Source organism: Lissotriton helveticus, chromosome 4_1, assembly GCF_964261635.1.
Source record: "Lissotriton helveticus chromosome 4_1, aLisHel1.1, whole genome shotgun sequence".
Lineage (NCBI taxonomy): Eukaryota > Metazoa > Chordata > Amphibia > Caudata > Salamandridae > Lissotriton > Lissotriton helveticus.
In genome coordinates, this window is record NC_136063.1 from 588,673,894 (window position 1) to 588,698,526 (window position 24,633).

At 46.8% G+C, this 24,633-nt stretch overlaps 1 protein-coding gene across 5 annotated transcripts in view; it reads right to left on the reverse strand.

The window, feature by feature from the left end:
* Positions 1–24,633, reverse strand: part of TRIM55 (tripartite motif containing 55) — a 485,249-nt gene that overhangs the window by 337,649 nt on the left and 122,967 nt on the right. For all 5 annotated transcript variants that reach the window (XM_078687229.1, XM_078687225.1, XM_078687227.1 and 2 more), the window contains exon 4: positions 16,759–16,854. In XM_078687229.1, the coding sequence (XP_078543355.1) occupies positions 16,759–16,854 (96 nt within the window). The remainder of the gene's footprint in view (positions 1–16,758; positions 16,855–24,633) is intronic.

The window sequence follows — 24,633 nt, forward strand, 5'->3', positions numbered from 1 at the left end:
CTGGGGTGGCTGAGTGAACTAAAGAATGGTGATGGATTAAACCCAGATCAGTTGACTGGGGGTGAGTGTTTGATTTGTTCAAACGCTCCGTCCATCATCCCCTTTTGTATCGCTTTGTTAGCCCTAAGTGTGGCAGGGTATACTCAGACGTGAGTCCCTTGTTCACTTGGCCACTGAATTCAAGATAGCCTGGCTGATGAGGATTATGAATCCGAAACCGGTCCCAGGATGCTTGTTTCCGGTCCAGGGAAGACATGGCTTGGCAGTTCGGGCTGGACTGTTCCCATAAGGCACAGGGTCAGACTGATTTGCATATAGCCATGTCTGAACTGGGGTGGCTGAGTGAACTAAAGAATGGTGATGGATTAAACCCAGATCAGTTGACTGGGGGTGAGTGTTTGATTTGTTCAAACGCTCCGTCCATCATCCCCTTTTGTATCGCTTTGTTCGCCCTAAGTGTGGCAGGGTATACTCAGACGTGAGTCCCTTGTTCACTTGGCCACTGAATTCAAGATAGCCTGGCTGATGAGGATTATGAATCCGAAACCGGTCCCAGGATGCTTGTTTCCGGTCCAGGGAAGACATGGCTTGGCAGTTCGGGCTGGACTGTTCCCATAAGGCACAGGGTCAGACTGATTTGCATATAGCCATGTCTGAACTGGGGTGGCTGAGTGAACTAAAGAATGGTGATGGATTAAACCCAGATCAGTTGACTGGGGGTGAGTGTTTGATTTGTTCAAACGTTCCGTCCATCATCCCCTTTTGTATCGCTTTGTTCGCCCTAAGTGTGGCAGGGTATACTCAGACGTGAGTCTCTTGTTCACTTGGCCACTGAATTCAAGATAGCCTGACTGATGAGGATTATGAATCCGAAACCGGTCCCAGGATGCTTGTTTCCGGTCCAGGGAAGACATGGCTTGGCAGTTCGGGCTGGACTGTTCCCATAAGGCACAGGGTCAGACTGATTTGCATATAACCATGTCTGAACTGGGGTGGCTGAGTGAACTAAAGAATGGTGATGGATTAAACCCAGATCAGTTGACTGGGAGTGAGTGTTTGATTTGTTCAAACGCTCCGTCCATCATCCCCTTTTGTATCGCTTTGTTCGCCCTAAGTGTGGCAGGGTATACTCAGACGTGAGTCCCTTGTTCACTTGGCCACTGAATTCAAGATAGCCTGGCTGATGAGGATTATGAATCCGAAACCGGTCCCAGGATGCTTGTTTCCGGTCCAGGGAAGACATGGCTTGGCAGTTCGGGCTGGACTGTTCCCATAAGGCACAGGGTCAGACTGATTTGCATATAGCCATGTCTGAACTGGGGTGGCTGAGTGAACTAAAGAATGGTGATGGATTAAACCCAGATCAGTTGACTGGGGGTGAGTGTTTGATTTGTTCAAACGCTCCGTCCATCATCCCCTTTTGTATCGCTTTGTTCGCCCTAAGTGTGGCAGGGTATACTCAGACGTGAGTCCCTTGTTCACTTGGCCACTGAATTCAAGATAGCCTGGCTGATGAGGATTATGAATCCGAAACCGGTCCCAGGATGCTTGTTTCCGGTCCAGGGAAGACATGGCTTGGCAGTTCGGGCTGGACTGTTCCCATAAGGCACAGGGTCAGACTGATTTGCATATAGCCATGTCTGAACTGGGGTGGCTGAGTGAACTAAAGAATGGTGATGGATTAAACCCAGATCAGTTGACTGGGGGTGAGTGTTTGATTTGTTCAAACGCTCCGTCCATCATCCCCTTTTGTATCGCTTTGTTCGCCCTAAGTGTGGCAGGGTATACTCAGACGTGAGTCCCTTGTTCACTTGGCCACTGAATTCAAGATAGCCTGGCTGATGAGGATTATGAATCCGAAACCGGTCCCAGGATGCTTGTTTCCGGTCCAGGGAAGACATGGCTTGGCAGTTCGGGCTGGACTGTTCCCATAAGGCACAGGGTCAGACTGATTTGCATATAGCCATGTCTGAACTGGGGTGGCTGAGTGAACTAAAGAATGGTGATGGATTAAACCCAGATCAGTTGACTGGGGGTGAGTGTTTGATTTGTTCAAACGCTCCGTCCATCATCCCCTTTTGTATCGCTTTGTTCGCCCTAAGTGTGGCAGGGTATACTCAGACGTGAGTCCCTTGTTCACTTGGCCACTGAATTCAAGATAGCCTGGCTGATGAGGATTATGAATCCGAAACCGGTCCCAGGATGCTTGTTTCCGGTCCAGGGAAGACATGGCTTGGCAGTTCGGGCTGGACTGTTCCCATAAGGCACAGGGTCAGACTGATTTGCATATAGCCATGTCTGAACTGGGGTGGCTGAGTGAACTAAAGAATGGTGATGGATTAAACCCAGATCAGTTGACTGGGGGTGAGTGTTTGATTTGTTCAAACGCTCCGTCCATCATCCCCTTTTGTATCGCTTTGTTCGCCCTAAGTGTGACAGGGTATACTCAGACGTGAGTCCCTTGTTCACTTGGCCACTGAATTCAAGATAGCCTGGCTGATGAGGATTATGAATCCGAAACCGGTCCCAGGATGCTTGTTTCCGGTCCAGGGAAGACATGGCTTGGCAGTTCGGGCTGGACTGTTCCCATAAGGCACAGGGTCAGACTGATTTGCATATAGCCATGTCTGAACTGGGGTGGCTGAGTGAACTAAAGAATGGTGATGGATTAAACCCAGATCAGTTGACTGGGGGTGAGTGTTTGATTTGTTCAAACGCTCCGTCCATCATCCCCTTTTGTATCGCTTTGTTCGCCCTAAGTGTGGCAGGGTATACTCAGACGTGAGTCCCTTGTTCACTTGGCCACTGAATTCAAGATAGCCTGGCTGATGAGGATTATGAATCCGAAACCGGTCCCAGGATGCTTGTTTCCGGTCCAGGGAAGACATGGCTTGGCAGTTCGGGCTGGACTGTTCCCATAAGGCACAGGGTCAGACTGATTTGCATATAGCCATGTCTGAACTGGGGTGGCTGAGTGAACTAAAGAATGGTGATGGATTAAACCCAGATCAGTTGACTGGGGGTGAGTGTTTGATTTGTTCAAACGCTCCGTCCATCATCCCCTTTTGTATCGCGTTGTTCGCCCTAAGTGTGGCAGGGTATACTCAGACGTGAGTCCCTTGTTCACTTGGCCACTGAATTCAAGATAGCCTGGCTGATGAGGATTATGAATCCGAAACCGGTCCCAGGATGCTTGTTTCCGGTCCAGGGAAGACATGGCCTGGCAGTTCGGGCTGGACTGTTCCCATAAGGCACAGGGTCAGACTGATTTGCATATAGCCATGTCTGAACTGGGGTGGCTGAGTGAACTAAAGAATGGTGATGGATTAAACCCAGATCAGTTGACTGGGGGTGAGTGTTTGATTTGTTCAAACGCTCCGTCCATCATCCCCTTTTGTATCGCTTTGTTCGCCCTAAGTGTGGCAGGGTATACTCAGACGTGAGTCCCTTGTTCACTTGGCCACTGAATTCAAGATAGCCTGGCTGATGAGGATTATGAATCCAAAACCGGTCCCAGGATGCTTGTTTCCGGTCCAGGGAAGACATGGCTTGGCAGTTCGGGCTGGACTGTTCCCATAAGGCACAGGGTCAGACTGATTTGCATATAGCCATGTCTGAACTGGGGTGGCTGAGTGAACTAAAGAATGGTGATGGATTAAACCCAGATCAGTTGACTGGGGGTGAGTGTTTGATTTGTTCAAACGCTCCGTCCATCATCCCCTTTTGTATCGCTTTGTTCGCCCTAAGTGTGGCAGGGTATACTTAGACGTGAGTCCCTTGTTCACTTGGCCACTGAATTCAAGATAGCCTGGCTGATGAGGATTATGAATCCGAAACCGGTCCCAGGATGCTTGTTTCCGGTCCAGGGAAGACATGGCTTGGCAGTTCGGGCTGGACTGTTCCCATAAGGCACAGGGTCAGACTGATTTGCATATAGCCATGTCTGAACTGGGGTGGCTGAGTGAACTAAAGAATGGTGATGGATTAAACCCAGATCAGTTGACTGGGGGTGAGTGTTTGATTTGTTCAAACGCTCCGTCCATCATCCCCTTTTGTATCGCTTTGTTCGCCCTAAGTGTGGCAGGGTATACTCAGACGTGAGTCCCTTGTTCACTTGGCCACTGAATTCAAGATAGCCTGGCTGATGAGGATTATGAATCCGAAACCGGTCCCAGGATGCTTGTTTCCGGTCCAGGGAAGACATGGCTTGGCAGTTCGGGCTGGACTGTTCCCATAAGGCACAGGGTCAGACTGATTTGCATATAGCCATGTCTGAACTGGGGTGGCTGAGTGAACTAAAGAATGGTGATGGATTAAACCCAGATCAGTTGACTGGGGGTGAGTGTTTGATTTGTTCAAACGCTCCGTCCATCATCCCCTTTTGTATCGCTTTGTTCGCCCTAAGTGTGGCAGGGTATACTCAGACGTGAGTCCCTTGTTCACTTGGCCACTGAATTCAAGATAGCCTGGCTGATGAGGATTATGAATCCGAAACCGGTCCCAGGATGCTTGTTTCCGGTCCAGGGAAGACATGGCTTGGCAGTTCGGGCTGGACTGGCCCCATAAGGCACAGGGTCAGACTGATTTGCATATAGCCATGTCTGAACTGGGGTGGCTGAGTGAACTAAAGAATGGTGATGGATTAAACCCAAATCAGTTGACTGGGGGTGAGTGTTTGATTTGTTCAAACGCTCCGTCCATCATCCCCTTTTGTATCGCTTTGTTCGCCCTAAGTGTGGCAGGGTATACTCAGACGTGAGTCTCTTGTTCACTTGGCCACTGAATTCAAGATAGCCTGACTGATGAGGATTATGAATCCGAAACCGGTCCCAGGATGCTTGTTTCCGGTCCAGGGAAGACATGGCTTGGCAGTTCGGGCTGGACTGTTCCCATAAGGCACAGGGTCAGACTGATTTGCATATAACCATGTCTGAACTGGGGTGGCTGAGTGAACTAAAGAATGGTGATGGATTAAACCCAGATCAGTTGACTGGGGGTGAGTGTTTGATTTGTTCAAACGCTCCGTCCATCATCCCCTTTTGTATCGCTTTGTTCGCCCTAAGTGTGGCAGGGTATACTCAGACGTGAGTCCCTTGTTCACTTGGCCACTGAATTCAAGATAGCCTGGCTGATGAGGATTATGAATCCGAAACCGGTCCCAGGATGCTTGTTTCCGGTCCAGGGAAGACATGGCTTGGCAGTTCGGGCTGGACTGTTCCCATAAGGCACAGGGTCAGACTGATTTGCATATAGCCATGTCTGAACTGGGGTGGCTGAGTGAACTAAAGAATGGTGATGGATTAAACCCAGATCAGTTGACTGGGGGTGAGTGTTTGATTTGTTCAAACGCTCCGTCCATCATCCCCTTTTGTATCGCTTTGTTCGCCCTAAGTGTGGCAGGGTATACTCAGACGTGAGTCCCTTGTTCACTTGGCCACTGAATTCAAGATAGCCTGGCTGATGAGGATTATGAATCCGAAACCGGTCCCAGGATGCTTGTTTCCGGTCCAGGGAAGACATGGCTTGGCAGTTCGGGCTGGACTGTTCCCATAAGGCACAGGGTCAGACTGATTTGCATATAGCCATGTCTGAACTGGGGTGGCTGAGTGAACTAAAGAATGGTGATGGATTAAACCCAGATCAGTTGACTGGGGGTGAGTGTTTGATTTGTTCAAACGCTCCGTCCATCATCCCCTTTTGTATCGCTTTGTTCGCCCTAAGTGTGGCAGGGTATACTCAGACGTGAGTCCCTTGTTCACTTGGCCACTGAATTCAAGATAGCCTGGCTGATGAGGATTATGAATCCGAAACCGGTCCCAGGATGCTTGTTTCCGGTCCAGGGAAGACATGGCTTGGCAGTTCGGGCTGGACTGTTCCCATAAGGCACAGGGTCAGACTGATTTGCATATAGCCATGTCTGAACTGGGGTGGCTGAGTGAACTAAAGAATGGTGATGGATTAAACCCAGATCAGTTGACTGGGGGTGAGTGTTTGATTTGTTCAAACGCTCCGTCCGTCATCCCCTTTTGTATCGCTTTGTTCGCCCTAAGTGTGGCAGGGTATACTCAGACGTGAGTCCCTTGTTCACTTGGCCACTGAATTCAAGATAGCCTGTCTGATGAGGATTATGAATCCGAAACCGGTCCCAGGATGCTTGTTTCCGGTCCAGGGAAGACATGGCTTGGCAGTTCGGGCTGGACTGTTCCCATAAGGCACAGGGTCAGACTGATTTGCATATAGCCATGTCTGAACTGGGGTGGCTGAGTGAACTAAAGAATGGTGATGGATTAAACCCAGATCAGTTGACTGGGGGTGAGTGTTTGATTTGTTCAAACGCTCCGTCCATCATCCCCTTTTGTATCGCTTTGTTCGCCCTAAGTGTGGCAGGGTATACTCAGACGTGAGTCCCTTGTTCACTTGGCCACTGAATTCAAGATAGCCTGGCTGATGAGGATTATGAATCCGAAACCGGTCCCAGGATGCTTGTTTCCGGTCCAGGGAAGACATGGCTTGGCAGTTCGGGCTGGACTGTTCCCATAAGGCACAGGGTCAGACTGATTTGCATATAGCCATGTCTGAACTGGGGTGGCTGAGTGAACTAAAGAATGGTGATGGATTAAACCCAGATCAGTTGACTGGGGGTGAGTGTTTGATTTGTTCAAACGCTCCGTCCATCATCCCCTTTTTTATCGCTTTGTTCGCCCTAAGTGTGGCAGGGTATACTCAGACGTGAGTCCCTTGTTCACTTGGCCACTGAATTCAAGATAGCCTGGCTGATGAGGATTATGAATCCGAAACCGGTCCCAGGATGCTTGTTTCCGGTCCAGGGAAGACATGGCTTGGCAGTTCGGGCTGGACTGTTCCCATAAGGCACAGGGTCAGACTGATTTGCATATAGCCATGTCTGAACTGGGGTGGCTGAGTGAACTAAAGAATGGTGATGGATTAAACCCAGATCAGTTGACTGGGGGTGAGTGTTTGATTTGTTCAAACGCTCCGTCCATCATCCCCTTTTGTATCGCTTTGTTCGCCCTAAGTGTGGCAGGGTATACTCAGACGTGAGTCCCTTGTTCACTTGGCCACTGAATTCAAGATAGCCTGGCTGATGAGGATTATGAATCCGAAACCGGTCCCAGGATGCTTGTTTCCGGTCCAGGGAAGACATGGCTTGGCAGTTCGGGCTGGACTGTTCCCATAAGGCACAGGGTCAGACTGATTTGCATATAGCCATGTCTGAACTGGGGTGGCTGAGTGAACTAAAGAATGGTGATGGATTAAACCCAGATCAGTTGACTGGGGGTGAGTGTTTGATTTGTTCAAACGCTCCGTCCATCATCCCCTTTTGTATCGCTTTGTTCGCCCTAAGTGTGGCAGGGTATACTCAGACGTGAGTCCCTTGTTCACTTGGCCACTGAATTCAAGATAGCCTGGCTGATGAGGATTATGAATCCGAAACCGGTCCCAGGATGCTTGTTTCCGGTCCAGGGAAGACATGGCTTGGCAGTTCGGGCTGGACTGTTCCCATAAGGCACAGGGTCAGACTGATTTGCATATAGCCATGTCTGAACTGGGGTGGCTGAGTGAACTAAAGAATGGTGATGGATTAAACCCAGATCAGTTGACTGGGGGTGAGTGTTTGATTTGTTCAAACGCTCCGTCCATCATCCCCTTTTGTATCGCTTTGTTCGCCCTAAGTGTGGCAGGGTATACTCAGACGTGAGTCCCTTGTTCACTTGGCCACTGAATTCAAGATAGCCTGGCTGATGAGGATTATGAATCCGAAACCGGTCCCAGGATGCTTGTTTCCGGTCCAGGGAAGACATGGCTTGGCAGTTCGGGCTGGACTGTTCCCATAAGGCACAGGGTCAGACTGATTTGCATATAGCCATGTCTGAACTGGGGTGGCTGAGTGAACTAAAGAATGGTGATGGATTAAACCCAGATCAGTTGACTGGGGGTGAGTGTTTGATTTGTTCAAACGCTCCGTCCATCATCCCCTTTTGTATCGCTTTGTTCGCCCTAAGTGTGGCAGGGTATACTCAGACGTGAGTCCCTTGTTCACTTGGCCACTGAATTCAAGATAGCCTGGCTGATGAGGATTATGAATCCGAAACCGGTCCCAGGATGCTTGTTTCCGGTCCAGGGAAGACATGGCTTGGCAGTTCGGGCTGGACTGTTCCCATAAGGCACAGGGTCAGACTGATTTGCATATAGCCATGTCTGAACTGGGGTGGCTGAGTGAACTAAAGAATGGTGATGGATTAAACCCAGATCAGTTGACTGGGGGTGAGTGTTTGATTTGTTCAAACGCTCCGTCCGTCATCCCCTTTTGTATCGCTTTGTTCGCCCTAAGTGTGGCAGGGTATACTCAGACGTGAGTCCCTTGTTCACTTGGCCACTGAATTCAAGATAGCCTGGCTGATGAGGATTATGAATCCGAAACCGGTCCCAGGATGCTTGTTTCCGGTCCAGGGAAGACATGGCTTGGCAGTTCGGGCTGGACTGTTCCCATAAGGCACAGGGTCAGACTGATTTGCATATAGCCATGTCTGAACTGGGGTGGCTGAGTGAACTAAAGAATGGTGATGGATTAAACCCAGATCAGTTGACTGGGGGTGAGTGTTTGATTTGTTCAAACGCTCCGTCCATCATCCCCTTTTGTATCGCTTTGTTCGCCCTAAGTGTGGCAGGGTATACTCAGACGTGAGTCCCTTGTTCACTTGGCCACTGAATTCAAGATAGCCTGGCTGATGAGGATTATGAATCCGAAACCGGTCCCAGGATGCTTGTTTCCGGTCCAGGGAAGACATGGCTTGGCAGTTCGGGCTGGACTGTTCCCATAAGGCACAGGGTCAGACTGATTTGCATATAGCCATGTCTGAACTGGGGTGGCTGAGTGAACTAAAGAATGGTGATGGATTAAACCCAGATCAGTTGACTGGGGGTGAGTGTTTGATTTGTTCAAACGCTCCGTCCATCATCCCCTTTTGTATCGCTTTGTTCGCCCTAAGTGTGGCAGGGTATACTCAGACGTGAGTCCCTTGTTCACTTGGCCACTGAATTCAAGATAGCCTGGCTGATGAGGATTATGAATCCGAAACCGGTCCCAGGATGCTTGTTTCCGGTCCAGGGAAGACATGGCTTGGCAGTTCGGGCTGGACTGTTCCCATAAGGCACAGGGTCCGACTGATTTGCATATAGCCATGTCTGAACTGGGGTGGCTGAGTGAACTAAAGAATGGTGATGGATTAAACCCAGATCAGTTGACTGGGGGTGAGTGTTTGATTTGTTCAAACGCTCCGTCCATCATCCCCTTTTGTATCGCTTTGTTCGCCCTAAGTGTGGCAGGGTATACTCAGACGTGAGTCCCTTGTTCACTTGGCCACTGAATTCAAGATAGCCTGGCTGATGAGGATTATGAATCCGAAACCGGTCCCAGGATGCTTGTTTCCGGTCCAGGGAAGACATGGCTTGGCAGTTCGGGCCGGACTGTTCCCATAAGGCACAGGGTCAGACTGATTTGCATATAGCCATGTCTGAACTGGGGTGGCTGAGTGAACTAAAGAATGGTGATGGATTAAACCCAGATCAGTTGACTGGGGGTGAGTGTTTGATTTGTTCAAACGCTCCGTCCATCATCCCCTTTTGTATCGCTTTGTTCGCCCTAAGTGTGGCAGGGTATACTCAGACGTGAGTCCCTTGTTCACTTGGCCACTGAATTCAAGATAGCCTGTCTGATGAGGATTATGAATCCGAAACCGGTCCCAGGATGCTTGTTTCCGGTCCAGGGAAGACATGGCTTGGCAGTTCGGGCTGGACTGTTCCCATAAGGCACAGGGTCAGACTGATTTGCATATAGCCATGTCTGAACTGGGGTGGCTGAGTGAACTAAAGAATGGTGATGGATTAAACCCAGATCAGTTGACTGGGGGTGAGTGTTTGATTTGTTCAAACGCTCCGTCCATCATCCCCTTTTGTATCGCTTTGTTCGCCCTAAGTGTGGCAGGGTATACTCAGACGTGAGTCCCTTGTTCACTTGGCCACTGAATTCAAGATAGCCTGGCTGATGAGGATTATGAATCCGAAACCGGTCCCAGGATGCTTGTTTCCGGTCCAGGCTTGGCAGTTCGGGCTGGACTGTTCCCATAAGGCACAGGGTCAGACTGATTTGCATATAGCCATGTCTGAACTGGGGTGGCTGAGTGAACTAAAGAATGGTGATGGATTAAACCCAGATCAGTTGACTGGGGGTGAGTGTTTGATTTGTTCAAACGCTCCGTCCATCATCCCCTTTTGTATCGCTTTGTTCGCCCTAAGTGTGGCAGGGTATACTCAGACGTGAGTCCCTTGTTCACTTGGCCACTGAATTCAAGATAGCCTGGCTGATGAGGATTATGAATCCGAAACCGGTCCCAGGATGCTTGTTTCCGGTCCAGGGAAGACATGGCTTGGCAGTTCGGGCTGGACTGTTCCCATAAGGCACAGGGTCAGACTGATTTGCATATAGCCATGTCTGAACTGGGGTGGCTGAGTGAACTAAAGAATGGTGATGGATTAAACCCAGATCAGTTGACTGGGGGTGAGTGTTTGATTTGTTCAAACGCTCCGTCCATCATCCCCTTTTGTATCGCTTTGTTCGCCCTAAGTGTGGCAGGGTATACTCAGACGTGAGTCCCTTGTTCACTTGGCCACTGAATTCAAGATAGCCTGGCTGATGAGGATTATGAATCCGAAACCGGTCCCAGGATGCTTGTTTCCGGTCCAGGGAAGACATGGCTTGGCAGTTCGGGCTGGACTGTTCCCATAAGGCACAGGGTCAGACTGATTTGCATATAGCCATGCCTGAACTGGGGTGGCTGAGTGAACTAAAGAATGGTGATGGATTAAACCCAGATCAGTTGACTGGGGGTGAGTGTTTGATTTGTTCAAACGCTCCGTCCATCATCCCCTTTTGTATCGCTTTGTTCGCCCTAAGTGTGGCAGGGTATACTCAGACGTGAGTCCCTTGTTCACTTGGCCACTGAATTCAAGATAGCCTGGCTGATGAGGATTATGAATCCGAAACCGGTCCCAGGATGCTTGTTTCCGGTCCAGGGAAGACATGGCTTGGCAGTTCGGGCTGGACTGTTCCCATAAGGCACAGGGTCAGACTGATTTGCATATAGCCATGTCTGAACTGGGGTGGCTGAGTGAACTAAAGAATGGTGATGGATTAAACCCAGATCAGTTGACTGGGGGTGAGTGTTTGATTTGTTTAAACGCTCCGTCCATCATCCCCTTTTGTATCGCTTTGTTCGCCCTAAGTGTGGCAGGGTATACTCAGACGTGAGTCCCTTGTTCACTTGGCCACTGAATTCAAGATAGCCTGGCTGATGAGGATTATGAATCCGAAACCGGTCCCAGGATGCTTGTTTCCGGTCCAGGGAAGACATGGCTTGGCAGTTCGGGCTGGACTGTTCCCATAAGGCACAGGGTCAGACTGATTTGCATATAGCCATGTCTGAACTGGGGTGGCTGAGTGAACTAAAGAATGGTGATGGATTAAACCCAGATCAGTTGACTGGGGGTGAGTGTTTGATTTGTTCAAACGCTCCGTCCATCATCCCCTTTTGTATCGCTTTGTTCGCCCTAAGTGTGGCAGGGTATACTCAGACGTGAGTCCCTTGTTCACTTGGCCACTGAATTCAAGATAGCCTGGCTGATGAGGATTATGAATCCGAAACCGGTCCCAGGATGCTTGTTTCCGGTCCAGGGAAGACATGGCTTGGCAGTTCGGGCTGGACTGTTCCCATAAGGCACAGGGTCAGACTGATTTGCATATAGCCATGTCTGAACTGGGGTGGCTGAGTGAACTAAAGAATGGTGATGGATTAAACCCAGATCAGTTGACTGGGGGTGAGTGTTTGATTTGTTCAAACGCTCCGTCCATCATCCCCTTTTGTATCGCTTTGTTCGCCCTAAGTGTGGCAGGGTATACTCAGACGTGAGTCCCTTGTTCACTTGGCCACTGAATTCAAGATAGCCTGGCTGATGAGGATTATGAATCCGAAACCGGTCCCAGGATGCTTGTTTCCGGTCCAGGGAAGACATGGCTTGGCAGTTCGGGCTGGACTGTTCCCATAAGGCACAGGGTCAGACTGATTTGCATATAGCCATGTCTGAACTGGGGTGGCTGAGTGAACTAAAGAATGGTGATGGATTAAACCCAGATCAGTTGACTGGGGGTGAGTGTTTGATTTGTTCAAACGCTCCGTCCATCATCCCCTTTTGTATCGCTTTGTTCGCCCTAAGTGTGGCAGGGTATACTCAGACGTGAGTCCCTTGTTCACTTGGCCACTGAATTCAAGATAGCCTGGCTGATGAGGATTATGAATCCGAAACCGGTCCCAGGATGCTTGTTTCCGGTCCAGGGAAGACATGGCTTGGCAGTTCGGGCTGGACTGTTCCCATAAGGCACAGGGTCAGACTGATTTGCATATAGCCATGCCTGAACTGGGGTGGCTGAGTGAACTAAAGAATGGTGATGGATTAAACCCAGATCAGTTGACTGGGGGTGAGTGTTTGATTTGTTCAAACGCTCCGTCCATCATCCCCTTTTGTATCGCTTTGTTCGCCCTAAGTGTGGCAGGGTATACTCAGACGTGAGTCCCTTGTTCACTTGGCCACTGAATTCAAGATAGCCTGGCTGATGAGGATTATGAATCCGAAACCGGTCCCAGGATGCTTGTTTCCGGTCCAGGGAAGACATGGCTTGGCAGTTCGGGCTGGACTGTTCCCATATGGCACAGGGTCAGACTGATTTGCATATAGCCATGTCTGAACTGGGGTGGCTGAGTGAACTAAAGAATGGTGATGGATTAAACCCAGATCAGTTGACTGGGGGTGAGTGTTTGATTTGTTCAAACGCTCCGTCCATCATCCCCTTTTGTATCGCTTTGTTCGCCCTAAGTGTGGCAGGGTATACTCAGACGTGAGTCCCTTGTTCACTTGGCCACTGAATTCAAGATAGCCTGGCTGATGAGGATTATGAATCCGAAACCGGTCCCAGGATGCGTGTTTCCGGTCCAGGGAAGACATGGCTTGGCAGTTCGGGCTGGACTGTTCCCATAAGGCACAGGGTCAGACAGATTTGCATATAGCCATGTCTGAACTGGGGTGGCTGAGTGAACTAAAGAATGGTGATGGATTAAACCCAGATCAGTTGACTGGGGGTGAGTGTTTGATTTGTTCAAACGCTCCGTCCATCATCCCCTTCTGTTTCGCCAGTTCTTTTGCGGCATTTAAGATTAATGCAAGGACCTTCGCTACTCTAGCCAAGGTAACAAATACTTCTCTTGCCTTTGACAATTTAGGCATCATTTGCTACTTATATGGTAATCTTGCATCCAGCTCCAGGGTTGGACTGGGACAAAAAATAAACCTAGGCACCTAAATAAAAGTGGCCCCCGTTAGTGAATTAGATAGCTAAAATATTGCCAGTTGGACTGGGACAAAAAATAAACCTAGGCACCTAAATAAAAGTGGCCCCCGTTAGTGAATTAGATAGCTAAAATATTGCCAGCTTTTACAAATTAGAGCAGTTTTGCGCTTGTAAAGACATGCTGTATAGGTGTTTGTAAAGGTATAGGAGACTGGATACATTTGTACTTGCTGCAGGCAGTGTGATATTATAATTCAAATCAACTGTAAAATCTGGCCCACCAGACCATAAAGCAGGGCCACAACCAAAGCAATGGCCCACACACTGACCTGTCAGAGCAGTCTTTCTAGCACTGCCAAATCGCCCTCTATGCTAGTCTGCCCCTGCCCAACTATCGGACTCTCAGAGCCTCAAGACATACATGGCAGACAGTCCACCAAATCACTAATGTGACAGCAGCCGGGCTGTGAGCCAGATGCCACACTGAGAAATTTAAGCCATTGAGGGAGAGATGTTTTTTGAAACAATTGCTCCCACTTACTTGACATGGGCACTCTTGGCAAAAACACATGGTACTGGATGAGCCGCCATATCATGACAGACTACTCAGCACTATTTTCGTATTACATGAAAGGTTGAAAGGCTTAAGACCTGTTCTTAAGTACTTTGATGCCCCCACCAGACAGCTTGTAATCCAGGCCACTGTCACCTCTCGCCTGGACTACGCGAGTTCTCTTCTCGCAGGGGCCAATCAGGCCGAGCTTACTCGACTACAACGGGTACAAAATGCCGCAGCCAGGGCGATTGTCGGCCTCCCTAAATTCTGTTCGGTCGCGAATGTCCTCCGCTCCCTTCACTGGCTCCCAATAAGGAAGCGTATTCTTTTTAAGGTACTCTGCCTCGCTTTTAAGATCCTGAGAGGCATGGGCCCTGAAATTTTGTCTGGTTCGCTTTCCTTTTATGTTCCTACCCGCACTCTCCGCTCCTAGGGCCAGGCCCTGGTCGTAGTTCCCAGATACAGGCTCTGCCGCATGGGCGGCCGTTCCTTTGGTGTAAAGGCGGCATCAGCTTGGAACTCCCTCCCGGTGGAATTGCGCCTGTTAGAGGATCTCATGGCTTTTAGGAAAGCCTTGAAAACATTCTTGTTTTAGTCTTTTCCTTAGTCTGTGCTATGCACCTAGAGTTGTGTTATGTTTTTTAGGCACTCTCTTGTCAATGCGCCAGGACGCTCCTTAGCTGGAGTAGCTGTGCGCATAATAAAAACCTATAACATAACATAACATAACATAACATGCACAAACCATCAAAACAATAGTTTGTTGCTGAGAAACAAAAGCAGTGTTCATGACATTGTGGAGTTTATTTGCTGTATATTGGGGATACGTTAGCCTTTTTCCTGCTCACAGTCACATAAATCAGTCAGAAAGTCCACTGTAAGTGGGGAGGTCTTCAGATGCTGTTTAGCAAAGCCACAGGGCCTTCTTGTAAAAGGAACTCATTCTCAGCCTATATGAGGCGTTGCCACTATGAGTACAATACAAAGCAGGAAGCTGAACGAGTAATAGACATGTATTAGGAGGAATATGAAGAAGAGAACAACATAGATAGTATGGCAAGGACAGACTGTGAAATAATTAAAGCTAACACACTGAAGCAATAACAGAGGGCTACAAGAGGATTGAATATTCGATGAGTGATGCAGATAAATAGTGTATGATCATTATTGAAGATAGAGAACAGACACAAGACAAAGTTCTAAACAGTTGGCAACCATCTTTTGAAAGATAGTGGCTTCCCATAATACATGATTTTAGATGTGTTTTACCACAGTAAGCCGAGTCTGGATACCTGCAGCTAGATTCATGAAACAAAAATCGGCTCGCAAAGGGCCAGATTCTCAGAATCTGGCCCTTTGCGAGCGCAATTTTTGCATTTGGGATTCATCATCCCAAATGCAAAATTCGCTATTACAGAATTCGCATTTTAGCGAGGAATTGCATTTAAGGAATCTCTATTTGAGATTCCTTAAATGCAATTCATTAACCAATTTTAAATTGCGAATTCGTAATATTTGGTCGCTATCTGACTTCGTGGTAAATAGCGAAAAAAAAGAAAAAAGCACTTTAGTGCATTTTTCTCAGTTGCATGTTACACACACACATGTCCTTTGGACATGTGTGTGCGCAACACCTGTGTAAATTTGCATTTCAGGGGTGCTACAGGGTGTCCTTTGGACACCCCTGGCACCCTTGAAATGGCATCCTTATTTGCGATTAGCAAATTGCTAATCGCAAATAAGGAATAACTCCCTATTCATTCCTATGGGCCTGTAGGCCCATAGGAATGAATGGGAAGTTATTCCTTATTTGCGATTAGCAATTTGCTAATCGCAAATAAGGAATGTGTAGGAATCGTAATTTATTTAGCGATTCCTACATGAATCCCGTTTTGCAAGTCCTTAATAGCGATTCCTTATGAATCGCTATTAAAGACTCGCAAAACGGGTCTTTGATGAATCTACCTGTTAGTGGACTAATGCGTCCACTAAAGGGACCTGTGTTTGACCTCATGGTCACAGTTGCAAATCCCAGTTGGTCCGCTCAGCCTTTAATCCTTCTGAGGTCGATAAAATGACTACCATTTAGTTGGGTAACAATAAACATCGGTTATTCAGCACCAAGATGCCCTGCTGGGTGAACGTGCATTTTACAAATACACCTGATGTTGCTGCAGTAAAGGACAGAACGAGCTTAGTGTGGGTTGGGTGTGCTGTGACTCTGCCTGTGGAAGTGCTGGTTTCTCACCTCATACTATTGGCTGTTCGGTGTATCATTACACCTTCTAGGGCATCATTGTACGGCATTACCGACTATTTTACTTTATAAAAGTAAATGGAATCACTACGCATTAATTTATTTATCTAACAGATGCATTGTGTAAATACATTTTTCGTGTGGAGGGCTTTTTTTAAATATAATTTAGTACAACTCCGATTGCAAGGCAGACCCATTTGCTTTGCTGTTGCTTTTTTTGGTACTTAAGACAATGTGGGGAGCAGAGTGTATGTCGGGCTTGTATCAGCGAAAAGGACGTTCAAAATTGTTTCACTTGCTCACAGAACGATGCCTCAGCCACTGAACTCAAAACATGCATTTCGCATTTCACAAAAATATCTACCCCTCAAGCCATAGCAGCAAACAGTGCACTCAATATGCTAGTACAACATGTTAGTGATTATAATGGGAGAAACGAGTTGAATCGAACGTGTGCATGTTTCATTTCGTCAGGAAGCTGTATCACTTTCACTTTTCAAGGTTAACACAGATGGCTCCACTCACCTCTACAGACTTGCAGGTTTCCTCCAACTGGCTGATGATGGCTTGGATTCTGTCGTTGCTTCCCACTAACACGGCAATGCCCTCCGTGAGCTCAGACTGAAAAACAACAGGAGAGGGCTCAGAACCAAGAAAGACATCACCCCAGAGATGCCCCCCCCCTTCCACCCGGTGAACAGCGTCAGAAAGTCTACTGGTCCCTGTTGACCTTCAAGTACCTCGGCAGCAAAATGCTGTATTTTTCAGCAGCAGGGAAAACGCGATAATCTACTTCTGATGCTGTACACTTTGAAAATAAATGAACTGTGGGCGATGCTCCATTATTTCTCTATCTAATTTTGGTTAATGAATACTTGTTTCTAGGTATATTTCAAACACATGCAAACAGACTTATTTAAAAAAAAAATTGATGAAATTAGGGAGCGTTTGAAGATTTAGGAGGCCATTCTTGTCTGTTTGTACATAAGACACAAATGCAAACTCACTGTTTGAGTCACAATACCTTGAACCGTAGCCTACTTTGAGCCATGATATCGTCAGTACCCCAGCCTTCTCTGGGTCACAGCATCATAGGACCCCCTACTGCTCCTTGAGCAATGGCACTCTAGGGGCCCCAGGGCCTCCCTGACTAGAGGGCTTTTGGAGTCACAACCTTCATGTAGCCCAACACATCTTGGTTCCTTGGAGGTAAGGACGTGAATATTCACTTTTCATCTGTAGGATCTTAAGAAACCCAGTCACTGGTTGAGCCAGGGAATCTTACAAAATGCAGCACTCTCAAAGCCAAGTAGACTAAGGAACTAACACATTTGTTTCAGCCATGGGATCTTAGTCACCCTGACAATGCTTTCAACAACGGGGTGATAGGAATGCTAGTCACACTGTTAGCACTCTTTCAGCCGCAGTATCCCTTGATCCCTACACACTCTTTGGACCACCAGGACAAGGTTCTACATCCTCTCTGAGCCATAGATTCGCATTCATTTTGGATGATCGCTGAGTCTTGGTGCTCTATAAAGTCTGGTCTCTCTTTTACACTCCGCAGATAAGGCTCTCATCCATTTGTGAGCCATGGTATTTTGGGAGCCACAGCCTCTCTTTCAGCAAAGAGAGAAAAGGAACTCAGTTACTCTTTGTCTAATGATATTTAGCTGAATCCTCCCAGCCTTTGTCCAGATGCTCCTGTGTTTCAACCATAGCCTGTGCTCCATGCTCTCTAATCCAGTGATAGTTCACTAACTATGTGCCAATGTTCCCATAATATGTGATCCATGCTTTCTGATCCAGTGCTAGTACTCCATCTCTGTCAATGCTCTCTACATATGTGCTCCATGCTCTCTAATCCAATGCTAGTACTCCATCTCTGTCAATTCTCTCTAAATATGTGCTCCATGCTCTCTAATCCAGTGCTAGTCTTCTAACTCTGTCAATGCTCTCTAAATGTGTGCTCCATGCGCTCTAATCCAGTGCTAGTACTCCATCTCTGTCAATGCTCTCTAAATATGTGCTCCATGCTCTCTAATCCAGTGCTAGTACTCTAACTCTGTCAATGCTCTCTAAATATATGCTCCATACTCTCTAATCTAGTGCTAGTCTTCTAACTCTGTCAATGCTCTCTAAATGTGTGCTCCATGCTCTCTAATCCAGTGCTAGTCTTCTAACTCTCTGTCAATGTTCTTAGAATATGTGATCATGCTCTCTACCCCTGTCATCAATGCACTCTAACTTGGGGCCAATTGTCTCCGGCTTTTGTCCCAATTATTTCTGATATTGCTTACCAACACAAATTTTGTACTTACACCCAATTCTCTCTAGCCATGTTACCTAAGCTATCGAATGAATGATCTTCAATTCGGTATCCGATGCTCTGTAATCCCGTGTCAAATGTCCTCTAGCCCTCTAACCAGAGATTTCCCTGCCATTGTTACAAATGAGGTCTCTGGTTGGCAGTGGTTTGTACCCTGTCCAAATAGTGACCTTCACTCTAGTCAGGGTAAGAAAGTTACACCCTCAGAATAACTCGTGCTCACACACTTAGTAGCTTGGGCAGAGTAGTCAGGCTTATCCTCAAAGGAAATGTGTAAAGTATTTGTACACACACAAAGTAACACAGTGAAAACACTGCAAAGGCACTCCACAACAAGACCAAAATAAAAAAAAGCCAACATATACAAGTAAAGATACAAAATGTCAAGGTTAAATAAAGTTATAGTTCTTAGAAATCAATGGTTGCGCTTGACCAGGACAAAGTACCTTTTATGGGTCAAAAATCAAAGGTGATGCATGGTGCAGGGAAGGTGAGGCATCTTTAAAGCAGGTGATGCGTCAGTTACTTACTGCTATGCAGGTCGTTGGCACAATGGCGCTTGGTGACGGTGTGTTGCTCAAAGGAGGTGCTGCATAGCTTGTAGTAAGGGATGTGTCGGTTTCTGGGGGCAGTGCAAGGTCGTTGAGCCGCTAATGTCTGGTGACGATGTGAGGGGCAGGGGAGGTGATGTGTTGATTGCGAGTGTGATACCTCAGTTTCTGGAGGCCACTCAGTGTCAATGGTGCGTCGATGTCACAGCACGAGGAGTCGATTCTGTGAGGTCGATGTCATAACACAGGCGCTGCATTGGAGTCGAAATGGGACTTTACCGACTTCGGTGATGAGGTGCTCGAGACTCGCTCAGTGGTGATTCTTCGGGGCCCTGCGACAAAGTCAGAGTTTGTGTTGTAAACAGTGGTCAGTACATTGTGCACTCGTCGAGTTGGGGCCACAGCTTCGGTGCAGGCAGCGGCGATGCAGCGATTCTTGCAGGGGTGCGCAGATTCCAAAGTGACACTTGGAGTCAGTACGTGGTTTTCTTCCCTCAGCACCAGAACTCACTTCCAGGGGCCCAGAACTGGAATGGGAACCACTTGGCAAAGCTTGGCAAAGTAGGGCTCTCAGGTGCTGGCAGATAAAGTCTTTGATGATCCTGAGACTTCCAACATGAGGCAAGCTCAACTCAAGCCCTTGGAGAAACAGAGACAGGCGCAACCCCTATCAGATCTCCTCATATCCCTTGATCCTGAGGAGACCCTAAGATCTCACCAATGAAGCCAAAAGGGTCACATAAAGATTGAAAAGAGTGGGGCTAAATGAGGAGCCCTGGGGGACCCCACAAGAAAGACTGAAGGACTTGGCTTTGAAACCGCCTTAACTGACGACATTGGTTCTACCATGCATGAAAGAGTTTAGAAGCTGTATGGCCTTCCCAGTGACACCAACATCCTGCAGTCACTGAAACATGCAGACTAGGGAAATGGTGACAAACGTACTATACAGACTTCGGTGATGAGGTGCTCGAGACTCGCTCAGTGGTGATTCTTCGGGGCTCTGTAGCAAAGTCAGAGTTTGTGTTGTAAGCAGTGGTCAGTACATTGTGCACTCGTAGAGTGGGGGCCACAGCTTCGGTGCAGGTAGCGGCGTAAGGACTAATCTTTAGTCCTTATGTTTTGCAACTGGTTGTTATGTAAAGCGCTCTGACACCTTAGGGTAAAATTCGCGCTATATAAGATCGCATTAAATAAAATAAAATAAATACAATTCTTGCAGGTGTGCGGATTCCAAAGTGATACTTTAAGTCAATACGTGGTTTTCTTCCCTCAGCACCAGAACTCACTTCCATGGGCCCAGAACTGGAATGGCACCACATGGCAAAGCTTGGCAAAGTAGGGCTCTCAGGTGCTGGCAGATGAAGTATTTGATGACCTTGAGACTTACAAAAGGAGGTAAGCTCAACTCAAGCCCTTGGAGAAACAGAGACAGGCACAGTCATATTCAAGTGCAAGTGCCAACTCCTCCCACCACTCTAGCACAGGAAGACCCATCAGCCTGGTGATGGGCCATCAGGAGATGCTATGCACACCTCAGCTCCATTTATGTGGGATTATCTAGATGGAATTCACAAAGCCCAACTGTCAACCAACCCAGACATGTATTCTATGGATAGGCAGTGACATAGGATGGTTAAGCAAGAATTTTTTTAATGTTCGATTTTTAGTCAGTTTATATACTTTGGATAGTATTTTGATAATCCGTAACATCAATGTTATTTCAGTGGCTGCCTGAAAATGTCACAATTAAATACGGTTTGAGAACTGTTAGCTACACAACCATTTTGTCAAGGACAAGGGGGAACCTACTCACTAAGAACCAGGGTAATTCATATGTAACAGAAACAACGGTTCCAGCGAAAAGTTAAGCTAATCTATAATGATAATAGTATGCACAATCACAAGATCGGTTATGGTGATATCAGAAAGAAAGAGGACCTCGCAGACTTTTGCTTGTACTAACAATAATTATTTTTATAAAAATTGAAAAGTTCAGATTGATATATACCTAAACCTGAAAACTATGGTGCTTTTGTGTCCCCAGGTGATATGGAACCATAAAACAGAAAGTGAAAAAAATATGATGTGTACTACTTGGTTTCCACAATTTTCAAAGACTATCAAAAGTGACTTAGTAATAATTCCAGCTGCTGCATACAATAATCAGAGCTGTTGAAATGGTTCGCTTTAAATTACAGTTGACAACGTTTCGACCCTTTTTGCGTTATAGGTCTCCTCAGGACCAAGGAATAGGGGGACATCTGATGGGGGTTTGTGATGTATTCCTATAGGTTCTGTATCGATCCCCCTATTCCTGACCCTATTCTGGTTAACAAGTTAACTAGCAACCATCCCATGAGGCAGAAAACCCCCATGATGCTGGAACCGTTATCTGATAAAGCCACACTACGGCACAGGAACGTGTTATCTGATTAAGTCATAACGCTTGCCATCTAATTAGACAAGCGATATTCCTCCAGCCCCTGATAAGGCATACGGAGTTCTCAAAACAAATCAAACCTATGACAGACCTGGGAAAAACCCTGCGGCCATTGTTTTGATTTCACCGAGAACTTCAGCAAAAGAATGTGCTAACGACCAGGTCGTATGACATCCTTATTGACGTATCTATGTCCATCCTTATGTCAATCTCGGCACCTTAAAGGTATAAATATTACCGATATTGCCCTATGCAAACACACGCGGTGGTGACGAGATCGGAGCAGCCAGACTTGCCAAAGCCCAGAGCAGAGCAGACCCCGCTGTCGCAGCCCCGCCTTCCTGACGCGCTGAGAACGAGACGCTGCTTTCTCCTGCCGAGAAATCCAGCTCCGGCGCTTCCGGGTAGCCCTCGCAGGCAGCCTGGAATATCGAGACCAGAGACGAGAGATACCATCCCTCATTCATCCTAGATTCCAGGTACAGAACTGAATAACCCCTTGCAGAGAATTCTTTAGTCAGTCACTTGGCAAAACAAACTTAACTTAAACTGCTACTTTCTATTCCCGCCCACGTATTAGGCTTAGGTCAGGTACACGGGGTAGGCGTAGTTAGAAACACCAGTTGAGTACGATTAGTCAAATGTAAATGTGTATGTATTCATTTTATTCATTTTAAACCTTCATATGGCTTAGAAACCATATCAATGTTTTTACAGTATTATTTTATACTTCTGCTTTTATTGTATGCACTTTACTTAACCATAAGTATTGCAATAATATCGATCCATTTCTCTTGTATGAGAAAAGAGACTGATCAATAAATAACATCTTTTATTGAACACGCCCGTCTCTTCCTTTTCTCTACAATCTGGTGAGACTAAGAATGCACGTACTGACTGAGTAAAATAAGTCGTCTTTTGTTTTCACACGACTCTAGAGATACACTCTTGATTAGGGGAGAGCAAAGTTGTCATGTTCTATGGTTGTCAGAAACTAAATCCCTTCTTGTCTATCCAGGGAGGTTCAACTCCTCCTTGCCTATTCGAGAAAGTTTCTAGTGAACTCTGAGCTAGCTGGCAAAACCCAAAACTTTAAGTCTAATATCGACAGTAGTAGACCTAGTTAACGTCTGGTCTAGGCCTATACTATTGAAGGTATTATTCCAATGCGCAGAGCCTATTGGGATAATAGGAACTACACTACATGGCGCCCAACGCGTTTGGAAGGGCGATAAAACTAACGTAAGACATTTAGAGTAACTCAGTCGTGCTTTTTCACTCAGACCCCTTTTCCCATAATACGCCAAAGACGTCTGGAGTGGGTAAAAGGTAATATCCGCCAGACCTCGCAGGAGGAAACTCCTATGTATGGTCCTTGGTTTAGTCAACGTTGAAGGATACACTGTTCCAAAATATTGTGCATCTAATCTCTGTTTCCATAAGAAACCTGATCTGCAAACAAACTAAATAACCTTCCTGTCGGTAAAATGGTAGACAGTGATGAAGAAAGAGAGACAGTTAGGATAGCAACTGAACTCGCAGCAGCTGATAATGCACTGCTAGACACAGACCCGGATATAATACTCATCCCGGTCATCAAGAGGAAATCTATAACTTTAAAACTTATAGAAAATGGACTGACACCTAGAGGTGGCACAGTCATATTCGTAATTGAGGCACACGAATATCGGCAGACAGAGGTATATTATTCATGGATACATTTTCCAGCAGCAAATGCTGTAACAAAGTACTTCCACTATTACAAAACAGAGGACCCTCCTAATGAGTACACTCCTTTCGAGGAGGTGGAAGTACCACTTAAATTTCAAGAGCATCTGCTCTTATTTAATGGCGCCCTAAAACATAATAATCACATCACCAGGCTCGGTCCATTAGGTAGACCAGGAGCAACGTGGCCGGTCCTAGCCGGATACACACCACATCCAGACATCAATGGGATGTCTCAAGCAGAGCTTTTAACACAGCTAAAACAATTAATAAAATTACATAGACAATTAGTCCAATATGTGATGCGGACTTCAACAATTCAACCAGCAATTAAAATTCCACAGCTGACCCCTCACCAGGGGAACACAAATAAAATTACACCACAGAACATACAATCCTGCCTAGGTAAAGTACCAGCTAAACGGGAACAAATACCATTCTGGTTAGCACAAAAAATCACCCAAATAGAGGCGGTGTTTCCAGACACCACCCCGTTAGAAAAACACAGGATTCTGACTATCTGTCTTCCAATGGGAATCGCACCACACGTGGAGGACTGTGACACTTGGGGTACAGTCTTTGCTTCCATCTACACAAAAACGCACGGTGTTCCATCCATTTCGGTAATACCAGATGTGCTAAAACAAATTCAAGACGAATACGGTCCAGAACCCCCTTTAACTCTTGGTATGAAATTACTAAAAGACTTCAAGCAGGTCTCGGCTATATTATTAGCCAACATAAAGGGAGAAGCAGCAAACGTGGCGATCCGCCAGAGGTTAAAGGAGACAGATATAGCAGACCAACCAGCTGAAATTGCCAGAATTATAGAAAAATCCTATGAGGAACTAGGTAGAGATAGTTTAGGTGGAATACCAGTAAAACCACAACTGATTGAAAGTCCTGAAAAAATATTTTTTAATAATAATTCAACATCACAAAAAAAGAGCTGGGATGGAAACAAACAATCCAATCCTAAAGAAAAGAAATTCCAGTCCAGAGGAAGGTCTCCTCGGCGGAGAGAAAAATCTCCGAACCAGAGACACAGGTCACCCCAAAGTGACCCCTCTGGGAAAAGATATAACCTTAGAAATAGGGATAATATAAAGAAGCCTGATAGATATCAAGACATTGATACACGTCCCTCTCAATCTTTTCAGACTTCCTCGCAGAAATCGGAAAGAAGAGGACGATCAGAACAAAGAGAAGAGCACGCCAAGTCCAAAGACAAGGAACCTGCTCATCTAAAAAAGAAATTACAATTTCCAAAAAAGAAGGTAGCCAGTATCAAGGTAGTTAACAATGCCGAGAATACTGAGGACACAACTGAAAAACGGAGAATGGGCTCA